This window comes from Mauremys reevesii, linkage group 10 (genome assembly GCF_016161935.1).
Source record: "Mauremys reevesii isolate NIE-2019 linkage group 10, ASM1616193v1, whole genome shotgun sequence".
Lineage (NCBI taxonomy): Eukaryota > Metazoa > Chordata > Testudines > Geoemydidae > Mauremys > Mauremys reevesii.
The window spans coordinates 73,306,249-73,330,113 of record NC_052632.1 but is presented as its reverse complement, the minus strand read 5'-3'; the positions used below and the strand labels follow the sequence as shown (position 1 = coordinate 73,330,113).

The following is a 23,865-nucleotide window of genomic DNA, read 5'->3' as shown; positions in this document are numbered from 1 at the left end:
ACTCTCTTCACTAGTTGGAGTTCACAGGGAAGGGGAACCCACTAAGAGAAGGATAAAGGGGGAGTATCTAAAACCCCAAACAACACTAACCGCAGCCAATCATTCTCTTACCTGGCCTTTTAAATAAAGAGATCAGAGCCATCAATTAATGATGCAGTGTACTCCTGACTTCCAGAGCATCTGCTTTACAACCAATGAAGGGGCTGTAACAGTTAACTAGAAATAAATTAAGTGAAGAAACAGCTGAAGAAGATCAAGTCAATAAAATAATTTGGTTTTTTTTCCTGAGGGTCTCAGTGACAGTGGGATTAATGCCCTGAGTTCACATCTGAAAGGTTACAGATGAAATCTGTTGGCTACTGTGAACTTAGTCCCTTTATTGAGCATCATTGAAACCTCTACACAGTTCATCACACTAAGCAAGTGTCTCCCCCAGTGGTATAGGTCAAGAATAGTCAGGAGGCTGCAGGGCAGGATTTGAGCAGCCGTTGCAGAGTGGTTTGTCAGGTGGAGTGGGAATGTCTGAGGACGGTGACAGCAAGAGGGAGAGGAGGTGAGTATGAAGTGCACTGGCTGAGCTCTGGGGCAGCTTGTACCCTGCTCCTGAACCCCTCTGCAGAAAGGAAATTTCACTGGAAATCCCAGATGCAGGGTTGGATCTCAAAGTCTTTAATGCATTTGAACAAACATTGAAATGGGCGAAACCAAACACCAAGTTGTTGGTCGCATTTGCTAGTTTGCCTCTGTTCAAAAAACAAGGTGTCTCCCAGGTGTGTTTGGCAAACAGCCATGTTGCAGGCGTCCCAGTCTGGAGTAACAGAAAGTGTTTCCTGGCCACACTCTGGGTTCATTGGCAGAGATGGGTGCGTGGACTTGGTGCTGTGGACAAGCAAGATTGCTGGTAGAGTGCAGTGGGGGCAGCTGCACTGCATGTGCCTGGCTTTGAACTATTCCCTTTCGAGACCAGCAAGTTAGTTCAGATGTGGAGGGAGTGTGAGAGGAAACGTGGGTGGCCAGGATGTGAATGGTGCAGTCACTTGATCTGGCAGGACAGTGGCAGCCCCTCTAGCCTAGCTGGAGTTCATGTTTATCTCACTGAATAAGAGGCATCACTTACGACTTGCTGCCTTCTGTGCATTCCATTGAATCAACCCCTCCCGTGCCTAGATCCTACGGTGATGGACACATTCTAAATATTTGGAGCCTACTAGAATTACCTAGTTAGATGTTCCAGCTGCGCTCCCTCGTCGAGGCTGGGAATGCAGCGTGGCTGCTGCGGCAGGAGACTAATAGGATCACTAATGCATGCCAGTATTAATTTTCAGGTTGAGTTCCTGGTACTTTTAATTTGGGGGCTTTTGTGTGAGAGGTTTGAAGGCGAGGCACCTTGAAGTGCCGAGACAGCTCGAGGCGGGGAGTATGTTGCCGCTGGAGTGGAATGCAGGGATGATGGGCCTGGAGCCCAACCCCTCTTATCTGGGACAGGAGAAGTGACAGTTCTAAAACGGTTAGCGGCAGCATTACTGATGGAATGACACTGGCCCGCCCTTTAATCAGTGATTGTTTATAACTGTGTTTCATCTCCGTCCGGCTGAGCTGGTTCTCTCCTCCCCTCCTCCAGGAGGGAGTAGCACAGCTGAGCTAAACTGACAGCACTATCCACTGCAGGCCTTGTAAACCCCTCCTCTGCTTTGGAGGAGAGTGAGCTAAAAGCTCCCTTGGCAGAGAAGTGAGGGGAGAGGTTTATAAATGGTTTCGTTTGTTGGAAATGGGATAGATGGATGGTTACTGGAGAAGCCCAGGGTGGCCACAGTGGAATCATGACCATGGTTCATCTGCCTTGGGCTGCAGGTCTCTTCTGAGCAAAAATGCTAGAGAGGCATAGGTGCCAAACCAGCATCCTTGAACTTTTGCTCTGTGGCATAGACAATCTTGCCCCAAGAGCTGAGTTTGCTGCCTTGTGAGTGCTGCCAGCCTGGAGAGAAGTGTCTGAGCTACAGAAGAACTCCCCTCCCATGTGGGGCAGCCACTAGACGCGCGGGGCTAGGAAGAGACGCCCAGTGACCTACAGACCACTAGCATTTTACCTTGTGTATCCCAGCTCTGTACACACTAACGCTTCACTAGAAACTGTGTGTGCACCATACGTTTGTTCAGTAGATAAATCCTTCTGAGCCTGTCCTGTGAGAGGCAATCCAAGCTGGATTGCTTTCCCCGGGAAAGCAGGGGTGTTTGGTGTCTGGCCATGTCTGTTGTGTCCAGCCCGTTGCTGGGTGCTATGGTACCAGTGATGTGTAAACTGCTGGTTAACGAGTGACTAGGAGACTTTTAACTGGCTCAGTTGCTTAACGGGTGATTCTGAGCAAACCAGCTGCCTCCTGACAGGGGAGAAGTTGCTGGGTATTGTGTGTGTCCTGCTGCACACCTGCCTGCTTTACCTCAGGCTGCCTGAGCTCTTCTCCATCAGTGGGGAGCTGCTCAGGCCAAGCGCTGCTGGAGCTGAGCTCCCCTTGCTGGTTGTGTTTCCTGCTTTGAAGTCATGCCTGAGTGATTTGGGCTCCCTCCTTCCTCTCAGCCCAGTCGGCTTTACTCTGCAAATGATCCGGGACTGAATGCAGACAGCCCGGTGGAGGGGGATCCAGTTACAGACAGTCTGAGAACACACCATTGGGAGTGCTTCCCTGTCTCCAAGAGCTATGACTATCTGTTATCCAGGGACCTGTCGAGAAGAGCCCCACGCTGGATCTGATATGGAAGTGGATAAGGATCTTTCCTAGGGCTCCCTGCCACAGTGAATTAATGCATTAAACGTCCATCCAATCTGGGGTCTGGGTTTAACTGTGGAACCGTTGTAAAAGCCTAAGGAGGGTGGTGGTCTTGTTTTAGTCTCTGCCATTGCAAATGGGCGGCTCTAGCCATTTCGCCGCCCCAAGCACGGCGGCACGCCGTGGGGGGCACTCTGCCGGTCGCCGGTCCCGTGCCTGAGGATGCTCCACCGGAGCCGCGGGACCAGTGGACCCTCCACAGGGACGCCTGCGGGAGGTCCACCGGAGCCGCCTGTCGCCCTCCCGGCGACCGGCAGAGTGCCCCCCACGGCATGCCGCCCCAAGCACGTGCTTGGCGTGCTGGAACCTGGAGCCGCCCTTGATTGCAAATGCTTTGCAGAACTGGCAGTGTCCTAAGGAGAGACCCCAGCCTGGAATAGCAGGGGCTAAAGCAGGTCAGGCATGAGGAGCAGCAGTGGAGCTGGGGGTCTGGACTGGCAGAGGTGGAGTGCTTCAGGTCAGGACTGAGGTGCATTGGTGGCAGGGAGGGGGATACCTGTCTCTGGGGCCAACAGGATTAGCACCCAAAGGGGGAGGGCCAAGAAACACCTCAGCCTCCCCCCGACTGCTTCCCCGGGGATCACAGCAGGGACTGCAACCAAGGTGCGGGTCTCCAGTCTCCTCCCACACCACCAAAAGTTAGAGGAAAAGGAAAGAGCTTCACTCTCCTGCCTCCAAGCACTGGGGAGAGCTGCTGCTGCTCCGTTCCTGCTCTGCTTTGGGGCTGGAGCTCAATTCTTGCATTAGCCCCAGGGCGCCCTGGGGAAACACTCTGTTCCCACTCCCTCACTGACACATGAGCATGGCCCTCCTGGGTTCAGGGCTCCCGGGGACAGGATTCGCCCACTCACCAGCCTGAGTAGCTAGGATTGCATGTGCCCATAGGATTTCCAGGTGGATTGGGAGGACGTGGTCAGTCGGGACGGGACCGACGGGCAGTGGTGGGAAAAGAGGATGCAGGTCCAGACGTTCCGTGTGCCTTTCCTGTTTGAGGAGCGAGACTCCATGTTGAGAGAGCCCTCTCCTGTCTTCCCTGCAGCTCTCCCACTGCACATCCCCCTTTCCAGCCTGTGGCTTCTGGTCCTTGCACCCATGCCTGTGATTTCAGGACACCAGCCCCTTCCTTCATGCTGTCACTCTGGGCTGAGCAGCCCGCACCTCTCCTTGGCAGTGTTCCAGTTTGCTCGTGTACCTAGGCTTGGTTGTGTGTCTGGGTCTCGGTGTGTGGTCCCGTAACCTCCTTGTTTGCAGTTGGCAGAAATCCCATAAAAGCCTGCAGGCCTTTTTGCTTTCATAGGTTAGTGGGACGAGACAGTCTAGTATAGCCATTAAGCAGGGAGGGTGAGCGCTTTCTCATTGTCCTCTAGGACACACACCAGTCTGGCTTCCGTGCAAGCTGCTTTCCCTCGGGGGACAGGTAATGTTACAGAAATCTGCGCTGTCGTTGTTCTGCCTGTACCCCTTTGACAGGGGCAAGGCCAACCCATAGCTGTCGTTACATCTCGTTGTACCTGAGCAGGCTCAGATGCTCTTGCATTTAGTGGGCTGGTTTCAGATGCAGGCTGGGGCTTAGGTGGGGTGTCTGAAGCTCACTGTGGTGTGGGGCTCCAGAGCGGAAAAGCTCATGTAGGAAGCCTGCTCTCCCTCCCTGTTCTGTGGCATGTGGAAGGCAAAGGGGGTTGAAAGAGCAGCAGGTCTGAGATGCATCCCCTCACGCATTCTCACAGGGCCATTGAAGCCTGGTGCTTGGCCCTGAGAGGCCAGGGCCCCTGCCCTTGCCAGAGGAGAGGAGGCAGGATCACTGCTGGCAGGCTTCCTCCTGTACCTTCTGCAGTAGCCACACCAACAACAAACCAGACCTATGCCATGGCACTTGGCCATAGCAGAGATTTCATGCGGAGGCTGGCAGTGGCTGGGAGCAGGCTGAGAGAGACTGCTGGGAAGCCTGGTCCCTCCTCTGTTGGAGAGACACTCTCCACAGGGACTCACTTCCCTCCCATGGCCTGCCAGTCAATAGGACACAGGCAGCTAAGAGAAGTGTGAGCCCCACAGGCCAGTGCCAGTCCATGCATACTCCCCTCAGTCTCCCGCTCTTACACAGTCAGTCAGTCTCTCTCTCTCGTGCACACACCCCCTTCCTCTGCTCCTTTTCTCTCCTCTTCCCCACCCATTTCTCCTAGCTCTGTCCTTTCCAGTCTGCCGTGGCCTCCTTCCTGCTGTATCTCCCCCACACCCCTGACTGTCTTGCCCTCTCTTCCCACCCCCCCATTCCTGCTCCCTCTGTCCATGTTTCTAAAGTCTCACTGATTAGCAGGACTCTCTGTTGACCAGCTCAGCTTTCAGCCTGTGTCCTTTCAAAGAAAGGCAAATTCCTTCTCCAGAAGACCAGGTATCGCTCCTACACTGTTGCAGCAATGGTGGGGTTACAGATCTCCAGAGAGAAAACTAACAATAGTTTTTATTAGATCGTTCACTCCCACTGCAGCTTCAGAGTGTGATGTTAGTGCCCACAATAGGATCCAAACAAAATCAAGGGCTAATCATTTAGGCATTGCCGTGGGCAGCGTTACTTCAGCCTGTGCTGGTGGCTGAGTATTTCTACAAGCCTGTGCCCCAGTTACTGCCCTCCAGCCGGTTCCAAAGCCCAGTGAGTGGAGTGTGATCCCTCAAGCTATAAAGATTTACTGGCTTCAAAGCAGAGCCTTCTCTGCAGCTTCCCTGCGCTTTCAGCTGACTGAAAGCACCCATGTGGAGTTAGGGTGTCGCAATATGGTGCATGCTCAACACTTATATCCATTGCAGTGTGGTTGTAGCCATGGTGGTCCCAGGACATGAGAGGAGACCAGCTGGGTGAGGTTATATCTTCTGTAGCCCCAACTTTTGGTGGTGGAAGAGACCAAAGCTCAAAAACTTCTCTCTTCCACCCACTTGTGTCCATGTCATTCAGGGCCACCGCTTTGGGAGGGGGTTACTTTCTGCTCTTTGGGTCTCGCACACTTATATGGCCTTTGCTTTGCCTTCTGCATTCAGGATTTGTTTCTGCTAGACCTGGGATCCCTTCCTGCCTGAAGAAGGCACCTGTCCTGGTAGCTGCACCCAAGCCCTGGCCTCTAACTGCTCCCAGGCCTTTGCCTCTGTTCTCAGCTTCTGGTTCCTCTAGCCAACCATGCTCTTGGTCCTCTATTCATACTCCTGAGTTTCTTCTCCCTCTGCTCCATTGAGCTCTGGTCTCCGCTGTCTCTTGTCTTCATTTCTAGTCACCAATAGTTCTTTCTGCCAAACACACTGTTATTAGTTGCTTTTTAAATTCTTCCTGAAAATCCACAAGAGCAAAGTTAATACTGTAGCTGTTGGAGAAGCTGAGCAAAATCCAACTGTTCTTGACTGGGAAGCTTGGGGCTGTCCCTTCATAGTGAACATGATACCATGTAAAGTGGAGGTAGCTTCAGATGTCTTATTTGGCTCAGCTGGAATCTTGGTGGCAGTTCTTCCTGTCTCCTGTTTAGAGAGAGCTCTGTGAACTCCTCTTGCAGGTGAGACAGCTTTTCCGGGTCACTGCTAGGGAGCCATTAGTGGGAATATTTACTTGGAAATTCAATCCCGGCTCACGCTCCCCTCTAATTGAGTGAAGAGTTTCTTTGAAGTGAAGAAGTTAATTTAGTGTCTGAATGGGGGAAGGGAAAGGAGGGCCTTGGAAAAGAGGCTTCAGGTAAGAAGTTTCTTTATTTCACACCTGCTGAAGACAAGTGGGTGATCAGAGACTCTTTCTGCAGTTCTCCTCCTACATGGACACACCTGGGAAAGTCCAGACCAGCTCTAGGTTTCACTGGATTTGTCTGGGTCAGCAGAGACCCCTCCCTGACCACCACAGTAATTTAATTGGAACCTCTCATTAGCTTTTGGTGCGGGAAAGAGAGCAGGGCAAGGACCAGTCTCCACTTTGTTCCTGGAAATACCTGGATTAACAGAGACAGCTCAAATCCTCCAGTACACCTGAACTCACCTGTCCAAGACTCAGCCATTTCTGCAGATCTCTGAATCGCTCCATGCAGGTAAGATGGGGAGGATTTCACTGGGGAAAAGGTGCTCTAAGAGTGGGAGTGATGCAGGGGAGGAGGGGAATTCCCAGTGTTCTCAATGTCCTGCCCATTGAAATTCATTTTCCTCTACAGCTTCTGTGACTTCAGACCCATCTGGAGCAGAGTCTGGTGCAAATTGTGTCAAGATTGCCATGTTCCTAATGGTTGTTCCCTCCTTTGGGGCTGATGTAGCCTCTCAAAAAGGGGGTGTTCCTTGCAGTGCTAGGGGCAGAGGGAAACCTATTGGTTCTGGAGTGGGACTTTACTCTCCTCAGCATAGTAAATGTTCAGGAGTATCAATGTACTCTTAATGCTGAGGAGTGAAGGGGTGAAATTAGCTTTGGGGAGGGGCATTTCCTTTCCCCGCCTGTGCAGACGAACTCATTTGTCTCTTTCTCTTCCCCCCCTCCATCTTCTCAGCTGGTAACTTATCCTCCCTGAATTCCATGTCACTGGAGAGTGGAGTTTGGGCTCCTCTGTGGGCACAGTGTAAACTATTGAGTGACTATTTGTAGTCACCTAGCCTGCTGTAGGTGCTGTGTAAGTAACAAACAAAAATTGGCACGGTTTTCTTTAGGGATGGGCAAGGTGGTTTGGAGAGAGAACTGGCCTGTCTGTCTCTCCCTGCTAGAAACCCTGAATTGACCCCAGAAGTGCTCTGAGGTTGAAGAGATCTCTCTTCAGCTTTAATAGTGCAGGTGTACTGGCTTTGGCTGGGCCCTGAAGATTGCAGTATCATGAGTCTATTCTGATGTCGCCTCTGAGCCGACAAGCAAGCAGGGTCTAGTGTGCAGCCAGGATTCTCTGACAGCCATGAGCTGAACAGGATTATGCTCCCTCCACAGGAGTTTCAGGTGAGCAAGGTCTGGTTCATTGTGGCTGCATCTGACCATCAGCCTTTGAAGTCTGGTTGTCCTAACTATGAAGAGCCAGCCATGGCTTCCCCAGCAGAGCCAGCCAGCTCACCAGGACGTCAGTATGAGTCATATACTGCAATCTCAATCCTTCATTCAAATCTTGGGTGCAGTAATCCTGCTCAGCCCTCCGGCCTTGCTGAAGGTGGCTGGTGCTCTCACTTGGGGGAAACCAGACAGCAGGCTCTGAAGTCTCCTTCGGGATCAAGAAAGTCTGTGGTCTTCAGGCTTCTAAACCAGCTCTCCCCAATATCCAACCCCCCCGCCCCCCCCCACACACACAGCCCCCTTCTGCTTCAGAGCATGATCCACCTCTAGCTGATGGAGATCAGGGAGATACATTCCCCATGGGCAAGTCATTCCAGAGTGTCTTTGTTTGGGGCTTCTCACTCCTTTCTCTGCAGCATCTGGCTACTGGGACAGTGTCTCCCTGGTTAATCTGGACTGCAGCCTAACTGGAGTCCAGTCTCCCCGACGGGCAAGGCTCTTTCACACTTCCCTTCCCTGCTGGTGGATGAGTGGGATTCTCATGGGCCAGAAAGTCAGGAATCCTTCACCTGTCTCCTTTCCACCCAGGTGCAGCAGTTCTGCTCATGTCCCTAGTGAAGGATGTTCAGCTCAGAATATGGGGTGTCCTCACTCCCAGCTGCATCTCACTTCTACAGCCCTGCTTTCTCGGCCCAGCTCGCATCCACTCCTGTCTGCAGCCTCTTCCTCCCATCTCCCCTTTTCAGCTACCAGCTCTTCCAGCCCTGCAGCCCTCCGGAGCCCTGCAAACAAGCACTGCTGCTGGCGAGCCAAGGGGCAGGTTTGGGGGAGCTGGGGAACTTCTCAGGTAAGCTAGACAAAGGGACCCCAGGAGACGGGGTAAATTCCCCAGTGTCCAGCAGGACGCACAGTCCTTGCTTTGAGCCTCTGGAAGGTCCAGAGATACCGGAATTTAAAATCGTTGTGATGTGGTGGTGCAGGAGAGGAGTTCAGTTTAGAGACTTCTAAAATGTATTGGTTTGTTGTTATCCCCTCCCCCTAGGCCTTACCCAGCTGGCCCCCAGGTACTGTAGCAAGTGGAAGGATACGAAAAATAGTCCTGATAAACCCCACCCTGCCTTGAAAGATTTCTTCACTATGCATTGTATGCAAAGCACATGATGGAGCGGGGGTGGGGTGAAGATGTGACTGGCCCCAGGAACCGGCTGTGCTCACTGGTGATGTTAGGCACCCTCTGTCCCCAGGCCAGCCCTTCTGCCCAGCCCCAGCGCACACGCTGCCATGCCCAGGCTTTTTTTTTGGGGGGGGGGTATTTCCTTAACAGAGGTTAGCGAACAACCAGAAAACAGCCTTTTAGCTCGTTCCTTAGCCTCAGGCTTCACGCTGTCATGCTCCTGGCAGTTCCCCAGTCTCAGTCAGTTTTGCTGGAGCAACAGCCGCAAGGCTGCTTCCTGGCCCCTCGCTCTAGGGATCCACCACAGGAGTTAGCTCCACTCCACTTTCCTTCCCCAAGGCGCAGCCTGTCTCAGTCCATCTGCCCCAGCTACCACTAGCAGCCCTTGATAGGCGCATCTGTTCTGGTCCAGGGGCGTTGGGCTCAGTGTATCCAGGTCCACGGGGAACAGCTACCCTGTGACACTCGCCCAAGCGCGAGCAGGCCGTCTTTTTGTTCTGTGTTTCTGCAGCCCCTAGCACGGTGGGGTGTTGGTCCCTGGCTGGGGTTCCAGGGCGCTACCATTAAACCGAGGATAACCTCAATGCCACCCATCCCATCCTAAATACGTTTGAGATCATGAAGCACTCAGATACTACCATGAAATGGCCCAGATGAAATCAGCTGAATGAAATCTAGATACCGAGGAGTGAAGGCTTTTCAGACTTAAAATCAAATGAACAGCAAGTCTCTCGAGGGGTCTCCTCTCCTCATGTGGTTGACTGAAAGGTCTCAGTGATGTGAGACAAAGGTCCTGGTAAGGGGACAGGCTGTGCATGGGAGGGCATGGGGCTGGTTGTGAAGGGAGGAGTGGAGGGAGCTGGGCTAGTGTGGTGCCAGTGGAGTGTGCTGCCCACTCTTCGTGCCCCTAAGCTGGTCTGGTGAGTGGTACTAGCTCATGGGGGGTCACTGTGGCTTTTCTGCAGAGGAAGCTCGCCCGCAGAAGCAGAGACGCGCCCGAGCCAATTACAGCAGCTGGCAGCTGGAGGAGCTGGAATCGGCCTTTGAGACCACACGCTACCCTGACGTCTTCATGAGGGAGGCCCTAGCCCTCCGGCTAGACCTGATAGAGGCCAGGGTTCAGGTACCGGATGCTCATAGGGTCCTGCGCTCCAGGATAGTGGTTGGCAGTAGCACCTTCCCCTTGTCTGCGGAGCTTACAGTGAATTCCTCTCCCTGAACCTCTGGCCGGGAGGGCAGCTCATTGTACCCAGCCTCTGAGGCTGCTGGGCAGGGGGCTAGGACTCTGCTGCAGGAGGCTGTGACGCCTCCTGTTTGCTCTGATCTTCACTGTGCTTATTCCCAGCCCCATTGGCATTGGTGCCTGAGGAACCTGCTTCGGGCAGGGGAAGGTAAGAGGTGGGAGGGAACCTTTAGATGGTGGGCTCAGCTCTGCCTGCCTGTTGGCTCTGGAGGCAGTAACTCTGCAGCCACAGGTCGTGGGGGAAAGCTGGAGTAAGGATCGGTCTCCTGGGAAATGGTTGAAGTGGGGATGCCCCCCAGCTGCATGGCGGGACAAGTGTGTTTGTGGAATCTACCCAGCATGGCCCCCACTCTCTATCCTGTGTTTCCCCGCTCATCACCTCTGACACCTTTGACAGCTGCCCTGCTCTGAGCGGGGCTGCTGTTTGCCATGTCTCTGGAGAACAAGGGTGGTGGATCCCTCCCATTTCTGGAGGGTCTGGAGTGCTTGAGACCCATTGTCAGGCTCAGAGTAAGAGAGTTGCTCATGTCCCCTGGTTTCTCTGCAGCCCCAGCTCATGAGGGAGGGAGGGGTGCACAGGGAGCCCAGGTGAAAGTGTCTGGTTCCCTGGTGGAGGGTGAAAGGGGATTAGGATTCTCCCTCTAGAACTGGCTGAGGGAGGAGGAGTGTCGGTGTGTGTCTGAGTCTGACTTCCTTCCTTCCTTCCTTCCTCTGCAATGAGATTTTCCCTCATTATGTGACATGGCCTGAAATGTCTGTTGTAGTTTAAAACCTTCACTTGTGTAACCATCTCTCTCTGGATTCCTGGAGCTACAGCTCCCCGAGAGGAGCCTGGGGAGACCGATGCAGGACGGATGCTTTATAAACCCCCATGCTTTCCAGTTTGCCGGCAGCACGTAAGAGTGCAGGCAGGCAAACAGATGGTTTGTTAATGCCTGTTTTCCTTTGGGTTTCCCTAGGTTTGGTTCCAGAACCGCAGAGCGAAGCTGAGGAGACAACTGAAACTTCAGGGACGAGCTCTGGACCGAGCCCTCACTAGGGACTCGTCTGCCTCAGGACACAAGAAGCCCCAAGCCCCCCAGGAAATGGAAGGTTCAAGTAAGAGCTCTAGAGTTGGAACACTGGAAGGAGACCCAGATCAGTGGCCAAGCACTGGCCCCAAAGGGCAGCCGCCTCCTGGACCTCCCCTGTACAGGGGAGCTGAGGCCACCGCGGGGGACAAGGCCAGAGGAAATTTGCTCCTGCAGCACCCCCAACTTGCTGGTCAAGGCACAAGAGCATGAGGCTGAAATTGACACCCCCGCCACCCCCCTGCAGCTCAGGAGCAGCCTGACTCAGAACCAGAACCAGAACCAGACCCAGCCGGGTTCTGGGCACACACAAATAGTGCCTGAAACTGATCCTGACGTCAGTCCCCCTTCCCGTACCTCTCCAGCCTCGGCCTTGGACCTTTGCTCCCAAACAAACACGGCAACCATTTCTTCAGGGGGCTGGAGTCACCGTGAATGGAGCAGGGAACATCAGGGGCAATATAGGGGCTTCCCAAGCCCACCGAGGGCCATTGCCCAGCCTTGTCCATCTCTGAGCACCGTTGGTGCCTCCCTGTTTGGTAACTGTTGCCTGAACTCCTTTTCTCTGATTGGCGTCTGCATTACACTTCCCAGCACCTGCACTCAACTGGGACAACAGCCTGTGCAGATATTCTGGGTCTAAAATACCCTGGTTAGAATCCTTCCATATTTGAGCAGGGACAGACCCATCCCCTGCTCCAGGCTTATTTCTCAGGATCCCTTCACTAGAACACATGCATTAGCGCATCGATGTCACCTCTCTACTCTGGGTTGTCTTCTTCAGATTAGGCTGTTTTTGTCATAGGCTCTGATCCAATGAGCCTGTGTTTGGTAGGGTTGCCAATTTTGATTGGCTGTATTCTTGGAGGTTTCATCACATGACATAATCTTTAATTCCTGGAGACTCCAGGGCAATCCTGGATGTTTTAGCTGGGGCCTTGGGGCCCTTCTGCAGTAGAATGGGGCCCCTGAGCGGTGTGACAGTGCAGAAGTATGAAGCAGGCAGACTCCTGATCTTCACACTATAGCCAGGCTTTTGGGACCGTGTGGAGTTCTCACCCGCTATCCAGAGCCAGGGAGGGTAACCAGATATCCTGATATTATCAGGCCTGTCCCATTACTAGGGGATTTGTCTTATATACGCAACCATACCTCCCCCTGAAAAAAAGTATCCTGATTTTTCACACTTGCTATCTGGTCACCCTAGAGCAGGGGTAGGCAACCTATGACACACGTGCCAAAGGTGGCACACGAGCTGATTTTCATTGGCACTCTCACTGCCCGGGTCCTGCCACCGGTCCGGGGGGCTCTGCATTTTAATGAAGCTTCTTAAACATTTTGAAAACCTTATTTACTTTACATACAACCGTAGTTTAGTTATATATTATAGACTTGTAGAAAGAGACCTTCTAAAGACGTTACAATGTATGACTGGCACGCAAAACCTTAAATTAGAGTGAATAAATGAAGACTCACTCGGCACACCACTGCTGAAAGGTTGCCGACCCCTGCCCTAGAGCTAGGGATCCCTCTCCATTGTTCAACTCTGGTGCTTTGCGGCTTCCTGGCTATTCCCTCCACTCTATACCGCCCATGACCACTAGAGGGCCTTGAGGTTCTGCAGGTGTTACAGCTCCTTAGCCAGGTGCCTGGGCTGTGTGCACTGCAGGAGGCCACGATTCCTAAATTCACCAGTGGCTGGACATTTGTTTCTAGTCAAACCCCGTGAGGTGCTGGGTCAAACCCAGTCAGCCCACTGTCTGCAAAGGGCTGGGGGGAGTCTCTGAAGCATCTTCTGTGGGTGAGGAAGGGAAACAAAAGTCTAACTTCTCTGCGGTCTGGCTGAGCCGATGTTGTTGGTCCTAGCGTAGGGCTAGTGGGTGGGGGGAAGATGAGCCCCTTTGTTCCCATCAGTCTGGTCAAAATGCTCCAGCGTAGCCACAGACGGAGGAGACGGACTGTACTGTGAGGGTCAATTCTGCGTTGGCTGTGAGGACCAGGTGACCGTTCCACCCCCTAGAAGCATTTGCATCTCTAATACTCATGATCCTGTGATGAATGGGCAGGGGCAGGGGAAGTAAAGTAAGATGAAAGAGGGAAGCACAATGCATGCTCAACCAGACTCAGTGAGCTGGCACTCTTCCCTCTACCACCAGCTTTCCGGTATCAGATGCGGAGCAGAAGTATTGGATTGTGAGAGATGCTGCTGCCTTTAAAGCGATTTGCTTTTTCTTCCTGTTGGATGATGATCAAATAAGTCCTAAAAAAGAAACCAGTTCATAGAACTGTTGTAGAGTCACATGGTGTATTGTGGAAACTCCCTCTTTGTCCCCCACGGATCAGAGAGCAAAGACACTAAGCCAGGAATGTGAGTCAGACGTGGGCTCAGAATCATGTGTTCCCGTCTCAAGTTGCCCAGTGCACAGAAGTGAAGAAATGCATTTCCAAAGGCAGAGTCTGTGGGAGGAAGGAAAGTTTTGAGCTGAGCAATGACAACAGAGCAGCCAGTTGCAGGATACACATGCTGATTTTACACGTGCTGTATGAGTGGCATTCAATGCCCAAGAGCCAGGTGGCCGAATGATAACAGAGCTCGTTATCTGTGCACATGTAAATGCCTGTGTGTGCATGTATAGGGGAGTGTCTGCCAGCATGCATGTATTCGTATGTTTGCAGGCAGGTGCACACATGTAAGCATATGGGCAAGCTTCTCCTTTCAGGGCCTGAAAGTATGGGGGAAATCTGTGTGCTGGGGAAAAGATCCACACCAGGTTTTACTGCTATTGTGGCCTGGCCTGTATGAATCTCTTCCCAATGCTTAGATTCCCAGTCCAAAGGCTGTCGGACAATCGGCCGGGCAGGGACTGTCTCTTGGTTGTGTGTTTGTACAGTAGCCAGCACAGTGGGGTCCTGGGGGGGGAGGGGGGCACTATCTCCATACAGCTAATAAATAATAGGAACCACTGCTTCAGCTTCAGTCCTTTTCTTGCCATCTCCTATCTCTCTTTCCCCACATGTCTTCCTGCCCTTGGATTGCCAGTGCTGGCTGCTATGTGGCTGTTGTGGTGTATTTGCTGCTTCGCGCTCAGGCCAGCTACATTTGCTGCTGTATAACTGCAGGGAAGATCCCTTCGGCTCCACTGTCTCAGGACCGACCCTGACCGTTTGAAGGGTGTTTCCGTCTGATTAGTTGTCCATTGGCCAAATATTCAAATTCTGACCTCCCTTTGTGCCCAGGCAGTCACTTGCATGTGTGAGGGCAGGGACAGGCAAATCCCTCTTGTGCATACTCATCCGGCGCAGATGGATTTTACAAATGGAAATTCTGCTGCTTGTGTGTGAGAGCGAATGCGTAACCAAAATGTTCACGTTGGTGATGACGTGCAAAAGTAGAGACCGGACTGAGGCTCCTTTGAAAGCTGCACTGGGAGTCATTCTCTTTCCCATACAAGCTTGTTCCATAGACAGCTCTATAGGCACAGGAGAAGAGTATACACTACCTGGGGTGTGTGGGTGTGTGTTACATTTTGTAGTGTTGCCAACTTTCATGATTTTATTGCAAATCTCATGATATTTGCTGTTTTTCCCTAAAGCTTTAGCTCCTAGGCTCATGGGATTACATGAGAAGTGTTGCCAGCTCCTGCGATTTGATTGCAAGTCATGTGATACTTGATGCTTTTCTTAAAGCCCCATCTCCTGGAGTCATGTTATTACATGGGTTTCTCAGCTTTTCTTTTTAAAATTAAGTCTCTAGCCTGTGGAGAAAAGCTTGAAAACAAGACCCCGAAAGGCTCAAACACCAAGAGATAAGCACAACAAACCTCAAATGTATTTATTTATTTATTTTAAAATTTTCTCTTTTTTTGACTCTTAGTTTTTTAACCCTTGGGATTGCCAATACTGATATTGTGTATTTTGTAGTGTATATGTGTTGTGTGCTATGTCATTCTCAGCATTGTGTATGTCGGGGTGACTCTTGCGTGTGATGCTTGTGCATCTCTTGTGTATCTGGCAAGGGGAGTCTCTTGTGCTCACTGTCTGAGGTGTGTATTTGGGGTTTGTCTTTTCACAGCAAGTGGACTTTAGCCTAGGAGTGGCAGCTTAGGGGACTAGTTTCCAGAGGTACCAAAACTTGTTGCTGCACACTGGAGGGGCTGCAGAGAATGAGCTGTGGGGAATGACTAACTCATGAGCTGCGTCTGTGTCTTTGTGATTCAGAGCGCGGCTGTCTCTGAAGCATACGTTCTGACAGGGGAACTAGAACACAGCGCTATCAGTGATACAGGCTACAGATGTGATGTGATGCGATGAAGTGGAAAGTAAAGGCTGCTCTCGGAACCTGGTACTGGTAACAGCCAGCAACCTGGGATTTCATGTTTAAAGGCACCAACATTTTCATTCTCACCCTAAGGAAGAAAAAAAGAGACTTGTGTGCACAGAAAGGGGATGAGAGACCCCTCTCCTTCACTTCCTATCTGCCCCATAGAGAGAGAGAGAACTATTCCCACGGGTCTGTCCACCGCCTGCCATAGCCTAGTGTGATGAAATCAAAGCTCAAGGCAGCTTGGCTGGCACAGTGAATCACATCTCTTCACTGTGGGCTACGTTTTCCTAGGATGACTGACTCCCTTTGAAAGGGAAAACAGGAAGATGGATTTTGGAGGATGGGAAGGGGTTAAGTTGATCCTAAAGCAGCTAAGTCCAAAGGTTTCATTTTCTCCCTTGTAAGTAAAAATGACCTTTTTATAAGAACTCCCTTCTGCCTCGGCACAGTAGCCCCTCTCGTCTCCCCTTTATCCTCGCCTTGGTCACGTGAACAGCGTCTCTAATGAAAACAGAGATTGGACAAAAGAACCTCGGGACCCCCAGCAACAATTAAGAATTTCATTAAAATACAATAGGCCAGTTATTGCTGGTTCATTATTAAGCTATAATAACTGCTAATTGTCTTATTAGCATTTAACAATTATGCAAATAATGAAAAACATTTCATAAAAGTAATAAAATTGCCCTTTTTTACATCAATAGTTTTAAAATCTAAAGTGATGATGATTTTGGTCTCCGGGGTTTATTGGAAATGCCTTTAAAGGGGAGATAAACCTCTAATGATGCCATCCGCAGAGCAGGGTTGAGATTGGGTAGGGCACACAGAGGTCTGGTCTATACTACAGACCTATATCGGTATAACAACATTGCTCAGGGGTGTGAAAAATTGACATCGTTATACTGACCTAACCCCCTGCATAGGCGGAGAAGCTCTCGGGGCAGTGGAATAATTATGCTGATGGGGAAAGCGCGCTCCCGTTGGCGTAGAGCGTCTTCATTAAGTGCTACAGAGGCGCAGCTGTACAGCGGTGCCGATGCAGCGTTTGAAGTGTAGACGTGTCCTGAGCTATGTGAATTTCCGCTCTCAGTGCAAGGACTCAGACTGTTTCCTTTCCACTTGCAAAGGAAGGGAAACATGTTAGTAAAACATCATTTTTCCTTTTTGGAGCCCAAGAGAGAGGATATGGGCACTAGCCTAGGACTTGGGGCAATGGCATTAAGGCTACTGCTCCACCATAGGCTTCCTCCTGTGTGACACTGGGCCTTCTCTTTCCCCCTCCCCTCATTGCTTGCTGCTCTTCCCCTCTCTCCCCCACCTCTGTTTCGGGTCGGGAGGGACTTGCTTGCGAAGCCGGAGCTGGAAGCTGCATCCACCCGATGCAGGTAGGTGGCGGCCCTGGCTGAATAGGGGCTGGCGAGGGGGATGGCTTGGTGCCTCCCTGCCCACAGTAACCGGACTTCAGGTGTCTGGTCAGTAGATCTGACCGGACACCATCAGGTCCCCTTTTGACCGGACTCCTGACTACCCTAGGCCTGAGGCTCAGATCCTTAGGTGCATAGCTCCCATTGAGGTTTCCTAGATACCCTGAGGATCTGATCTCCGTCTGTACAATGGAGATAATAGCATTTCCCCACCTCACCAGGGGGTCCTGAGGATAAATACCGTTCCAGGGTGCTCAGAAATAACAGGGCCAGATAAGTTGATGTCCCTTGGGTTTTTCCCTGCCAGGAAAGACAGGACTTCCCTAGAAAGTTCTGGAAATGTAGTTTAGTACCCTGATACAAGGTACTGGCTCTGATCTCTTGCTAATTGTGTGTGGTGGGGACTTATCCATCTGTTAAATGCAATAGACTGAAAGAGGTCAATAGAAAAAGTCTTATTGAGCAGACCTCAACTCCAGGGCTTTCTGTTATACTTCTCTCTCTAAATAATAGACTCTAGCTTGACAGAGTTATGGGCTGGATGCAGGAACCACTTGGTGACATCTTATGACCTGGCAGGAGGTCAGACTGGAGGATTGTAACGGGCCCTTCTGGTCTTAAACATTCATGAGTCTATGATTAGTCATCATTGCATTGTATCAGAGGGGTAGCCGTGTTAGTCTGGATCTGTAAAAGCAACAAAGAGTCCTGTGGCACCTTATAGACTAACAGACGTTTTGCAGCATGAGCTTTCGTGGGTGAATACCCACTTCTTCGGATGCATCATTGCATTGTGATTCTCTGGTCTGGCTATTTTTGTCTTGGATTTGCTGATGTTTTGATGTGATATATTTTTTCCATTAATCATCTAGATGACGCCTGGGTATTTAAATCTGAATGAAAATGTCAAAATCATGCTTGTTTGCAGTGTTATTGTAGCCGGGTTGGTCCCAGGACAGGGAGAGACAAGATGGGGGAGGTGAAATCTTTTATTGGACCAAACTTCTGTTGGTGGAAGAGACCAGCTTTCGAGCTCCAGGGAGCTGAAGAAGGCCAGGAGAAGAGCTCTATGGATCTCAAAAGCTTCTCTCTTTCACCAACAGGAGCTGGCCCAATAAAAGATACCACCTCCCCCACCTGGTCTTTCTAAAATCATGCTTTGCATTGGGCAGGACCCAAGGTGACAGCAGTTCCTGCCTTGAAGACTTGACAATTGAATATCCAGTAAATGAAATTTAATTTGAGACTCTCTGCACTTGGCTCGTTTTCCTTCCCTGGTCTATTTCCACAACGCAGAGTTCCCAGCTGGAAACGCAAAATGGATAATTCTTTCCAAAGCTGGTGTTGATGCTGCTAGATTTAATGCATCGGGGGCACGTGGTATTTGTAAAGAGGTGAGTTTTGCTGGTTCTAGAGGTTGCCAGTCTGCTCTTCCCAGCACCTGTGCTACTGGCACAGTGCTAGGTTTAGAAATAATTTGTTTCATACTTTGGCTTCCAACTTGGAGGTTTGTGGAGAAAAGAATGTGGAAAAAATAGCTAAAGCTGGTATTGTGCCGATTACATGATGGTCTCCTAAGCAGCCACAGAGTGGAGACCAAGAAATCCTGATTTCTAACTATGTCTCTGCTGCTGTCGTGCTGGGAGAGAGACAAGGTGGGGGAGGTGATATCTTTTATTGGACCAACTTCTGTTGGTGAGAGAGAGAAGCTTTTGAGCCACACAGAGCTTTTCTGGGAAAGGTACTGCTAGCTTCACAGCTAAATGCAGGGTGAAACAGATTGTTTAGCATAAGTAGTTAGCACATATCTAAGGGACCATTCAAGATCGAGTGGCCTGTTAATACCTCTGCAGTCATAGGACAAAAAGAGGGGGTTGGCAGATTATAGATTGTTGTAATAAACCATAACCTGAAATACTGTGTCAATTAACTTGTGCCTCAGGCTGTCTACACTACCTTTTATGCCGGTATAACTTATGTCGCTCAGGGGTGTGAATAAACCACCCTCCTGAGCGACATACCATAAGCACTGGTGTGAACAGCACTATGTCTGCAGGAGGGCTTGTCCTGCTGAGATAGCTGCTGCTGCTCGGTGGGGACGGATTAATTAATTGTCTTAGAGCGGCTACACTAGAGATCTTACAGTGGCACAGCTGTAAGCTCTCTAGTGTAGCCATAGTTAGTTGTCCAGTATGTAAAGCAAGGATAACACCCATTTACCCACATGGCCTGGGCTTGTGAGGGTTAATTTGTTAATGTCTGTAGCATGGCTTGAAGACGGAAAGTGCTATCTAATCACTGACAAACATGATCCAGCTCAGTTCACCAGACTTTAATCTCTGCTCCACCGATAACAGGCGAAAAAATCAAAGGATGGCAACGGCAAACCAGTTTAAAGGAAAGAGTAAAACTGGGAGGGGCGTGTTCCCATAGTGATCCATGATAAGGAGAGGGTACCGCACCCAACCTAGCATGTTCTGGTTTGAAAACCCAAGCTTCATTTTCGGTTTCAGCGATACGCAGTGGGAAGATCTCTGAATGCTCATTTAACTGGAGTGTTATTTCTGTTTATGATGGTGCAAAGATCACTGTTTCAGTCTGATCTGTTGGTGAGGGCCCCTAATGCCTTTGGTCTGGGCTTGTCACCTTTTAAAATAAATTGTCCTTTGTGTCAAACTTGTTGCATTGAGTCATGATCCAGCATAATCCTGTCACAGCCCCACCATATATTTGTGGACCCTTTTAATGTCCTGCTTACCTCATTTGCAGGACACCTGATACTTTAGGACTCTCCTATCCTGGAGAATTGGAATAGGTGACTGTCTCGTCTGCAACAGTTGAAGTCTCTTGACTCCATGTGTGGGAAAAGAGGCAATGGTATTAGAGGAGTGGTGACAGACCCATTCACCATGAGGTGCAGAGGGAGCTCTGGGGGGGGGGAGGATCAGAGACCCCCCCCCCACATATGAGATCCTTTTATTTATTTGTTTTGACGGGAAATCACTTTATGCACCAGGATAACTGGATGTCACTTGCTCCTGTTGCTCAAGATTCCTTACTCCAAGGTTGGGGGATGTATTTCCTCTTGAGAAGCATCCCCAATGCACCCAGCATAAGGATTTGCAGGTTGACACAAGTGCATCCTGTGGCTATATCTTATTTCACTTTCAGCTTCCTTAAATGTGAAGTCATGTTTGAACTTGAATTTTATATTTTTCTCCAGGCACTTTACAGGTAAAACTGCAAACTGGCCTCAATCATGGATGATTGGTTTGGTGTAGTTTGAAAGCATTTTTGAGTGGCATGTGGAGCTATGAAATTGTTCTTTGTTTTCTCTGACCTGGGCCTTTTAAATTTCTGATGAATCAGCTTGACTGACTTTTAGTACGGCACAAATGATTCAGCGTGTTACAGAGGAGAGAGAGAGACACCCACCCACCCCTCTCTCATGGATACTTCCTTCCTGTTTTGAGTCCTTAATCTAAACTAAGTCATTAATTTTGAAAGCCTAAGAAAAACATGCCCCTGCTACTGTTGGGAGAAATAACAGCCATATAGATAAGCCAATGGAGAGAAGACAAAGTTTATTAAATGCCAAGTAATTTCACAAAATGGGTAGGATAAGAGTTTCCTGTCCATGAGATAGCTTCCTCTTAGCCATGTCAGCAAATTGTAATCTTCACCCTGGCTCCAAAGGTCTTGAAATATATCGAGATATCGGTATCGCTAACCCTGAGTGTTCAAAAATAAGGAATCATGACCCTCCTGGAATCATGAGATGGGCATAAAAATCCCATGATTTTTTTTAAATGGTTTTTTTTTAGTAGCCTTGTGTTTTAGTGCCTTTAGGATGCACTCAGGTCACATTTCCAAGGTTTCGTCCACAACAAAGAGGACTAGAAACTTATGTTTTATAATGAAAGCTGAGGTTCTCAGGTAATCACAGGATTCCAGAGCTAGGGCTTTTAAAAAAGCACCAACTATTGCAAGACTAATGATAAAATCAGGAGAGTAGGCAATCCTGGGATAAAGTGTATGGAAACTGGGATGAGTTTAAGAAGTGACAGCAGACAGTAGTGCCTGGAGCTGATGTCAGTAGCAGTGGGGTACTGTCAGGGTATGCGTGGCACATGCTCGCCAGATCATGCTGTTATTTAGAACTAAGAAGGTGATGAGTTAAAAGTGAAGCATTTTTGGTCAATAGTGACAGCAGATATATAGCTTTTGCTTGTGGCTGGCTGCTTCTGCTGCTGATCAGCCAGCCAGCAATGTTTCCAAGTCCTCCAAACTGTTCATGGGCATGTGTTAGGAAAGAATCTCGGCAGGTGTTTATTGTGCTTGTGGAATGAACTCCATCGCATTCGAGAAGTCAGGCACCACTGGACTTTCATAGCAGGGACAAACGAAATTTACAAAGGTCTGGCATCAAATCCAGGAAAATGGAACTTAGACCGAAAGAGCACATGGAGAAAAATAAGACCCAGTGCAAAGTAGTTGTCGCTTGTATTTTGAAATGTTACCAGGGGCGGCTCCAGGCACCAGTGCTCCAAGCACGTGCCTGGGGTGGCAAGCCGCAGGGGGCGCTCTGCCGGTCACTGCTAGGGCGGCAGGCAGGGTCCCTTCGGCGGCTTGCCTGCGGAGGGTCCACTGGTCCCGCGGCATCGGCGGACCTCCCGCAGGTGTGCCAGCGGAGGGTCCGCTGGTCCCGTGGCTTTGGTGGACGTCCGCCGAAGCCGCGGGACCAGCGAACCCTCTGTGCTTGGGGTGGCAAAATGTGCAGAGCCGCCCCTGAATGTTACACAATATTATTGAAGCAGCAAAGAGTCCTGTGGCATCTTATAGACTAACAGACGTATTGGAGCATGAGCTTTCGTGGGTGAATACTCACTTTGTCGGATGCATGTAGTGGAAACAATATTATTGAGTCGTTAGTAATAATATGGTATGAGCGTACTCTCTCATATACGTCATTACCATCACCTTTACCATGTAATGGGAACCAAATGCCTATAGTGTACCAATGAGTGTCTCCTACCTGAATTTTGCTCAGTGTACACAGCCTAGAACCAACTACCAAGGGAAGTGGTGGATTTTCCATCTCTTGACATCTTCAGCTCAGGACTGAAAGACTTTACAGAAGATTATATGCTTTAGTCAAACACAAATTATTGGGCTCAGCACTGGGGTAACTGGGTGAGATTTAAGGGCCTGTGTGATAGAGTAGGTTAGATCAGGTGATGAAGGGGATGTCTACACTGCAGCTGACCTGCCCCAGTTGACTTGGGCTGTGGAGCTATATAATTGCAGGGTAGATGTTTTGGCTCGACTGGCCCTGGGGTCACAGGGCTAAATTCAGAGCCACTATCATTTTCACATTCCCAGTGCTGCAGTAGTTGTACAGCAAACACTGTAGGGGAATGCTTGCCTCCACAAAACCCTGTTTTCACTGAATTAAAAAAAGAAATCCCACAAGTGAATTTTTTAAATCTGTCACCTCCCTCCTCCTCATTTCAGCAGAACCTGCACTTCCCAAACTCCCTGAAGAGGACTGAGTATGATGCCCTAATGTCCACGGTAATGAGACCATTGCCTTTCGCAGATTTGCAAGAAAACGGAGGTTAAGAATTGGTTTGGCTAATCTAGATTTGACTGGGCCAGAATTCTCTGCCATGGAAGTTTCTGTTAACATTTGCCCAGAAACTGCACCTTTGTTTGCCACACACCTGTCCAATGGGGTGAAACAATTCTGGTTTTATGCCGCATTTCTTCTGACTGACCTCATCCAGGGTTGATTCATTTCTAGCGCAACCTGAGCAGAAACAGATGTTTGCCTTCTGCTCCTTTGCTGAAGCCACGCAGCACTAGAAAGCTGGCTCAGAGGGTGCAATATTTCCTATCAGCACCAACTTTCTATTGATTGTTTTAGTTGTAGAGCAACATATGCTAAGGCCTTATTACAAGGGATTCCTATAAATGGCACACAGGATTAATAATGTATTTATAACACAACTTTGTTTTAGTATAAAATGATCTATAAACGTGTAATAAATGTTTTATAATGTTTTTGTAGCCTGTTATAAATGATAAATGGGAGACTATAGATGCCACATCAAATATTGATGCTGCATTGTGTGCATCTTTGTGCTGTTACTGTTCAGGAAGCCATTAATAATAAAGTGAATGGGGATGTAAAAGTTGCTGACATGCCCAGCAAGCCATTTATAATGAAATGTATAATCCTTCCCATAAAGTAAATACATTGGCTGGTGATTGTTGATGAAATGGAAACACCCTGTGAATTATTTGTAAGGTATTTATATATTAATGTATATTATCCATATCATGTCACAGGAATGCCATTAATATATTATATTGGATGTATTAATTCTTTATACCTAATTTATAGGCAGCTCTTAGAAGAAAGCATTATTTTGTGTCCTTCACTGCTTTGTCAACTATACAAATACATTTCTTGTGAGTTCCTTGCTTTTCCAGCTGTTTCTTTTAAGTTGATAGTTAATTGATGCTAACGGTCATGATCCCTTCATCCTGCCTACCCCTGGTGTAACACACTGGGGCAGAGGCTCAGCTGAAGATGTGCCCTTCTGCGTCTGACCAAGGCCCAGATTCACAAAGGGACTTAGGTATTGCAAGGCCGAGCAGCGTGGTGCCTAACTTTTACACATGTAGAAAATCTCAGGACCACCACGGCGCTCCTAAAAACCTGAATTAGGTGCCTAGGCATCTCTACAATGAAGTAGGAGAGGTAGGTGCCTAAGAATGTGCTCCACCAAAGCCAGCATGCCAACGGGAGAGGCCAAGGC

The 23,865-nt window shown here is 49.7% G+C and overlaps 1 protein-coding gene across 1 annotated transcript; it reads left to right on the top strand.

Moving 5' to 3' along the window:
• The first annotated feature begins 6,871 nt into the window (after positions 1-6,871).
• Positions 6,872-22,603, top strand: LOC120374115 (homeobox protein unc-4-like). Its single transcript, XM_039493379.1, has 6 exons — positions 6,872-6,877; positions 7,750-7,880; positions 8,553-8,653; positions 9,946-10,103; positions 11,183-11,321; positions 22,556-22,603. Exons 1-6 carry the CDS (start codon positions 6,872-6,874, stop codon positions 22,591-22,593), a joined length of 573 nt encoding a protein of 190 aa, XP_039349313.1. The 3' UTR covers positions 22,594-22,603.
• Positions 22,604-23,865: the final 1,262 nt, after the last annotated feature.

Coding starts and splice junctions, on each gene's coding strand:
- LOC120374115 (XM_039493379.1), top strand. Junction 8,654..9,945: donor GGAGCTGGGGAACTTCTCAG/GTAAGCTAGACA, acceptor GCTTTTCTGCAG/AGGAAGCTCGCCCGCAGAAG. Junction 11,322..22,555: donor CCAGGAAATGGAAGGTTCAA/GTAAGAGCTCTA, acceptor TCCTCATTTCAG/CAGAACCTGCACTTCCCAAA.